This window comes from Aspergillus brunneoviolaceus, assembly GCF_003184695.1.
Source record: "Aspergillus brunneoviolaceus CBS 621.78 unplaced genomic scaffold BO95scaffold_54, whole genome shotgun sequence".
In the NCBI taxonomy this organism is placed as follows: domain Eukaryota; kingdom Fungi; phylum Ascomycota; class Eurotiomycetes; order Eurotiales; family Aspergillaceae; genus Aspergillus; species Aspergillus brunneoviolaceus.
Genome location: NW_020290784.1, coordinates 256308 through 262548, shown reverse-complemented (window position 1 = coordinate 262548; position 6241 = coordinate 256308). Strand labels below are relative to the sequence as shown.

The following is a 6241-nucleotide window of genomic DNA, read 5'->3' as shown; positions in this document are numbered from 1 at the left end:
TTAGACCAGACTAAGTACATAGAGATGGAGAGAGAGAGAGAGAGAGAGAGGGAGAGGGTCTTGTCTCGCCCCCGGAGTTCCCTCGCTGATGGAAGCCGTTCCTTTCCTTATTTTCCTTATTTTCTTCTCCATTTTTCTATTTCTTAATTGAGTATTTTCTTTCAATTCCCTCTCTCTCGTTTCTCTCTCTCGTTCACTCGGTTGAGCATCTTGGCGACAGGATTTACTGTACCAATTGGGATGACAGTGACCGACTTCTGATATCAGTCCGACCTCGGATAGTAATTCCGTTCACTGAGAGCTCCTCAAATCTATCCATGGCACGACGTGGTCTGAGAAATAGAGAGAGAGAGAGAGAGAGAGAGAGAGCGGGACGGTATGACGACCTAGGCCAGGTAGGTAAGGGAGAGGGAGGGAGGCAGGCATTCTGCAGGCTGCAAGCTGCACCCAGTTGCAGCATAAGGACTTGGAAGGCTGATAGTAGAGTTTTCCCGGGATAAGAAGGAGGAATGAGAAGAGGAGAGCAGAGGAGAGGAGAGTGAGGGGGTGGAGTCAAAAGAAAAAAAAAGGATTGAGGTGGAGGGTCCAAGCGACAATTGCAAATGGATACATCGCATCGATGCATTCCGATTCAATTGGGACCAGGGTTTCTGAGTTGACGGGCCTCCCGCCCGCGGCACGGCACTTGATCTTCCCTTTCCACTACGGAGCAAGTAACCACAGTACATGTAATCTGTAATCACTTTCATAGATAGTCGAGTCTCTCTCAACCTCTTTACTTTCTTTCTCCGTAACAGGATTCAATTCTTCCCCTGCGCCACACTATCAGGAAACCCCACCCACCGTGGAGATGCACTACTATTCGTTAAATTTGTTTTTTTTTGATTTCTTGATTTCTTTGGGTGATCCATCAATATACACCTCAACTCCATACCTAGTCAATATCTTCTTGTCGGGAAAGCCATCCAGTCGCGCATTGGTCTCTTTTTACTCGTACTCAACTCACGCTCGGGTGGATCACCGCATGTCTTTGCCGTTACGTCGACGGTCGCCAACAGCCACGAGCTCCTTCGGTACACCATCCCTAGGGTGGTTGGCTTGATACACTGTTCACTTGCTAAGTTTTGTTTCTCTGGGCTTTTGTTGATGATAGTCCCGTCCACGCCATGCTTCGCCCCTTCTTTCCACCCACTCATTTCATTAGTTCACTAGTCACAGTACTTTTTTCTGTACTCTATGTACGTTAGTGAGCTTAACTTACTGTTTCTCCGACTGTTTACATACAATGTACTCCGTCCAGCGGAGTACTCCGTACTCTGAGCTGCTTCTGCCCGATTCGTGGAAGTCGTCAAAAGTCGCGGTCACACCAATCCCTCTTACGCCTTTGACACCTAGAGTGCTGAATGCAACACACTGAAGGTACCCTGATTAACTCAGACACCCACATCGAAGCATCGAACTCGAACAAGGAAAAGAAGATGGAATGGATGGGTCACCTCAGCCGTGGAAATTCCCTACCGGTAGTTTCAACTTTTGCCCCAGTCCGCCAGCTGGAGTGGTAACTTAAAGGGCACTTGACACTGCTGGTGGCCATGATTTCGGCCTGCCTTCTCCACCATCATCAGCTTGTTACGGGTATACAGCTATACCCTCGTCGCTGGGCTTCCTCGCCATTCGTTCAAACGGCCTTGAGAGTTGAAGAAAGCAACTTAACAAGGAACAAAAAGCCCGACTAAGTTAGGGCCCGCAGCAGCAGAGCCTAGTCGCTAAGTTAGCCATTGCTAGCCACTGCTAGCCACTTTCTAGTCCTTTCCCCCTCCCCGATCCATCATTTGCCTTAGCCCTTGCTACCGACTCTCCAGATGGTGGCAACTAAAGGTGGATTCGTACAGCTCCCATCTGGGTCTTCCCGAGAGATGGTGCCTTATAGGATCATCGACTATCACCGGCATCAGCATGACGAGCGAGACGATGGGTTCAGCCCCGTTCCTGGCGTCTGCTGAAGTCTGAAGCAGCCTCTTAGAGGAGAGGCCGCCCGGGGCCGGCTGAATGTCTTCGCCTCACGATCTCGGCCTGATGTATATTTGACCTCATTATTCATTCTCCCGATACACCGCTACAGCGATGGAGGTGATGCCTTCATTCATTCGTTCTTTCTTTCTTTCTTTCTTTCTCACACATACTTCCGCTTTCGCCCGTTTACCCTGATGAATGGAGTCTTGGGTGAATCTTCCAGAACCCAACGACTAATGCATGGCTAGATGTTCCATCCCGGCTCCTGACCGCTTCTCCTGCCATTTTCCTTTATCCTGGTTGGCTTTTTTCCCCTTTACCCCATATGCCACCTATTGATCCACCGCCGCCGTTGGCTGACAGCCATTCATTAATGGCTGGTATTATCGGTGGTGCTATTGCCAAACGGACTGGTCTTCGCTCGATGGCCGTTCCGATTCTCATCTGCCCTGCTGATTGTCTTCAGCCCATGTGGGGGTTGTTGCGTCGTCGCAACCGCCCCTAGACTAGATAGAATAGACGCCCTCCCCCAAGACCTAACGGCCCTATCCCAGGTCGCACGCGCTACCTGACCGGCGGTAGTGTGGTTGGAGACGATTCTGGCGGCGACCTGGACTGATTGGCCTGGGAAAGTCAGCTAGACGAGGTCTATTTCACGCCTTCAGCTTGTGGGTGTTGAGGTAATCTCCGTAGCTTCAGCCTAACCTGGCTCCCGGGTCCCAGTGGTTCGGATCAGCGCCAGCCATTTTCTATTGAGTACTCTCTTGATTATGATCTAATTTAATGCAGTACTGACCGTCTCCTGCCAGGGATTTTTGGATTTTTGGATTCTTGGATTTTTGGATCTTTATTTTACAGGTTCCAAGTTGATTTGATCATTCAAATCATGTCTCTTGTATGTAATGCGCCACTTGCCGCCATCCTTTTCGGCCGTTCGACCGCGTCAAGCAGCAAGATACCGCTCTGAACCCTCGTGAGTTGTCAAACGTGGCAAAGTGAGGAATAAGCAGTTCGCGGCTAGACATTGACCCATCTTCTTCAGAAACCTCGGGGCGAAAAAAGTGGAGGTTGCTATGACTTTTACCTTAAGCTTAGTATCACTAGAGTGATGGTGTGAATGTAATAAAAGCTTTTTTCTTTCTTTCTTTCTTTCTTTCCCTCTTACCAGGAGTAACTGTTTCCCCATTGTCGGTTCCTGGTTATAGTATCCATCATTTCCCCACCGGTGCTGCTGCTGACTCTCCTGCTCTGGCCTTTTTCAATGTACGCTACCATCATCCACTATTATTAGTGTCAGTTCACATCGACTACTGACCTTCCTGTGGGATTTGAACCCAATCTGTAAGTCTCCTCTGACGTCGATGGTCCTTTGGACATATGCCTGAATCCGGGACGTTCTAGAATCATAGCCGTTCAACCGTCTGCCGGAGATCTTGCTTCCGTCTATATCTCTGGGTAGTAGTCAGTGGTACAGAGACTAAACCAGGGAAAGGGAAGAAAGAAAAACAACTAAGAGAAAAAAAAAAAGAAAAAAAAAACCTGGGGTCTAATAAAAAAGAAGAAGAAGAAGAAGAAGAAGAAGAAGAAGAAGCAGAAGAAGAAGTCAAGGTGGTGTGGTGTGCAGCTAACTTACATGTGAGTTAAATCAGACTGACTGAGTGAGGGAATGCGTGTGGTGTGTACGATCCATCATCTACTACTATCTATCGGGGTCTTTCTTCTTACAGAACTGTAACCACCACCTCTCGACTACCACTCTATTTTCCTCTCTTTCTTTCTCTGTCTGTCCCCCGATTCCCCCTCTCTTCTCTTTTCCTCCCCACTCAAACCCTTTCCCCCCCTCCCTCCCCCCACTCACTGTAAAAAGGAGACACTTATTTTTTGAACACCGCGCCCGTCCCCTTCTCCCAAGACACCAATTTGGCTTTTTGGTCCTCTTCATTCTGACTTTCCCGTGGTGCAGCAGTGGGCAATGTCCACATACTCCCCTTCCTCCACTGGCGTGCCCGTCATGTTTGATCCACCGGCTTACCCGTCTCTCTTCCGTGCCGGGGCGGAGATCCCTCCGTTCTACATGAAATATCGCTGGTGGGAAGATGAGGCCATGACGATGCTGTGGGCCTTTGACATCCAAGAGATCAAACGGGCGATCCGCTTCGGCCTCTTCCGAGACGAGAGTCTCCCTCGAACCGCCTTCCAGAATCGCAATGCCAGTGCCATTGACGCCTTCTTGTCGGAGCTGGTCGAGCCCCATGAGAGGGCCTTCATCGGCAACCTCTCCCACATCCAGAAGGTGGAGGAGATCCTGCGCCGGTGCAGGAAGGCAGACCCGGCGCTGGCAACGTGGAGTTGGTTTCCCGCGCAAGGGAACCGGAACATGACTGCTATCGGCATCGCCGAAGACCTCGACCATGAAAGCCATCTGCATTTCACCCGGATTCCCTTCGAAGAGCTGGTGCGTTACTCGCTGGGCTACTCGGCCCTCTCAGTGGAGTGGTTCCTGCAACAGCATACCGCGTTGCATATTCACTTACTGCACCATCTTCAGGCATTTCCGGAGGAAGTATCACTGTATGTCGAGGTGGAACAGGTGCGTACAGTCCTACCAGGCCAGTGCTTGAAAGAGATGCTGACATTAGCGGGTAGCATCTTCGCAGCCGGAGCCCCTTTGCTCATCGGGCTGTGGTGGCTTGTTTGCGTGCTCTTCGAGGCGGGCAAATCGTGGCGAGTCCCACGACCCCAGGTTTCGAGTTCATCGCCGGTCCGATCCAGGAGCTGTTCAAAGAGATCTCGCCCAGCTTGAAATCTATTCTGAAAGTGCTATGCGTCTCGGCCGTGCGGTACAAGCAGGCATACGTGCATACGCGGCACATGAACTGGACTCGACCTTTCAAACTCAATTTGGCGTTCTTGGAAGACTTGACGGCGTCGACCTCGCCGCTGGACTTCGCCCGTACGATGGCCCATATCGATGAGGGGTATCTCACGGGGCTCTCGCAGAAAAGCTTCGTGGAGCCAGGGCCGGTGGTTAAGCGGGTATTTACAGAATGGGAGCTGTTAAGTATAGCGGTGTGGGAGTGTTGTACAGCGCTTCCCGAATTGGTGGGCTACATCCAGGAATGTGTACAGGTGAGAATCTTCTATCAGAGGCAAGATCCAGGAGAGAGCTAATCTTGAGATCAGGCTCTACTGATGGTGCGGAATTACCACTCCCTCACAGCTATCATCGACGGTCTTCGAAAGTACAGCATCAGCACATCCACTAGTGTCCCTTCCACCCAAATGGCCCCTTTCATGCTCCCTCCCGACTTCGAGCTTCTGTTGGACCCTTCTGAAAACTTCGTCGCCTACCGACAAGCATTCACCACCAACCCGGGCGTGCCCTTCCTCGTCCCTCATATCCGCGAATACCAGCAACATGGCCAACCGGCCTTGCAGCAGCTCTTCCAGCACATGCGGCCGTCTCCTCTACGCTCATGACCAATCCGAGCGCAGGCACGCTCCAGAAACCACAGCGAAGACTGTCGGACAACTATCTGCTGAACACCTGAGCACAACAATAGCGGAATTAAATGCAATACGGTGGCGTTCTCGCTGTGCCAGGTCAACTGAGTTTTACGACCAGTCGTCTCATAGGACAAATTAATCCTAGACCGGAAACCCATGCCTGACGAGGCTTGCTTCTTCTTATTTTGATCTATCTTGCGACAGACGTTATGCAGGCGGGCGATATTCCCGCCTGCCTGGCTGTTCTTACTTTTGGTTTCCTCCCATTCCTAATAGCCTTTTTCTTTTTTTTTTTCTTCGGATATGCTTGTTATTGCAGATTGTTCTTTGCGAGGGCTTTTGGTTCTATCTACTAGCGGGGACTGTATTTCTAATGCATCTAGATATTTAGCTGTTCATGACTCCAGCGGCAGATTGGGTTCGTATGTGATCGAGGCGATGTTTTGGGACAGGTCGTTCGAGTAAAAGAGGGAGATCCAATATCCCCTATAATCTATAGGCCCGTAGTGAGCCCCCAATAAAGAAAATGATTACCTTGGCTTCTGTCGGATGTACGGTACGGAGTACCCTTGGGGGGTGCTGCTGGACATGGGTGGTAGTCCTAGTGTAACTACGTGGGCGTCGATACATCACTTCAGTGTATGCAGTGGTGCTCCGCAATTCTGCCTTGATATGCAGCTGAACTTGTCTGTCCGGGGATCACGGAGTACTGATAATTGCT

General features: G+C 50.5%; 2 protein-coding genes across 2 annotated transcripts; one reads left to right on the top strand and one right to left on the bottom strand.

Annotated features, from left to right (window-relative positions):
* Positions 1-580, bottom strand: BO95DRAFT_445221 (uncharacterized protein). The gene has a single exon (XM_025587095.1). It carries the CDS (start codon positions 458-460, stop codon positions 224-226), a length of 237 nt encoding a protein of 78 aa, XP_025439938.1. The 5' UTR covers positions 461-580; the 3' UTR covers positions 1-223.
* Positions 581-4024: 3444 nt separating this feature from the next.
* On the top strand, positions 4025-5493 carry BO95DRAFT_368615 (uncharacterized protein; the record flags this gene model as incomplete). Its single annotated transcript, XM_025582839.1, has 3 exons — positions 4025-4603; positions 4660-5142; positions 5197-5493. 3 exons carry the CDS (start codon positions 4025-4027, stop codon positions 5491-5493), a joined length of 1359 nt encoding a protein of 452 aa, XP_025439937.1.
* Between the last annotated feature and the right edge of the window lie 748 nt (positions 5494-6241).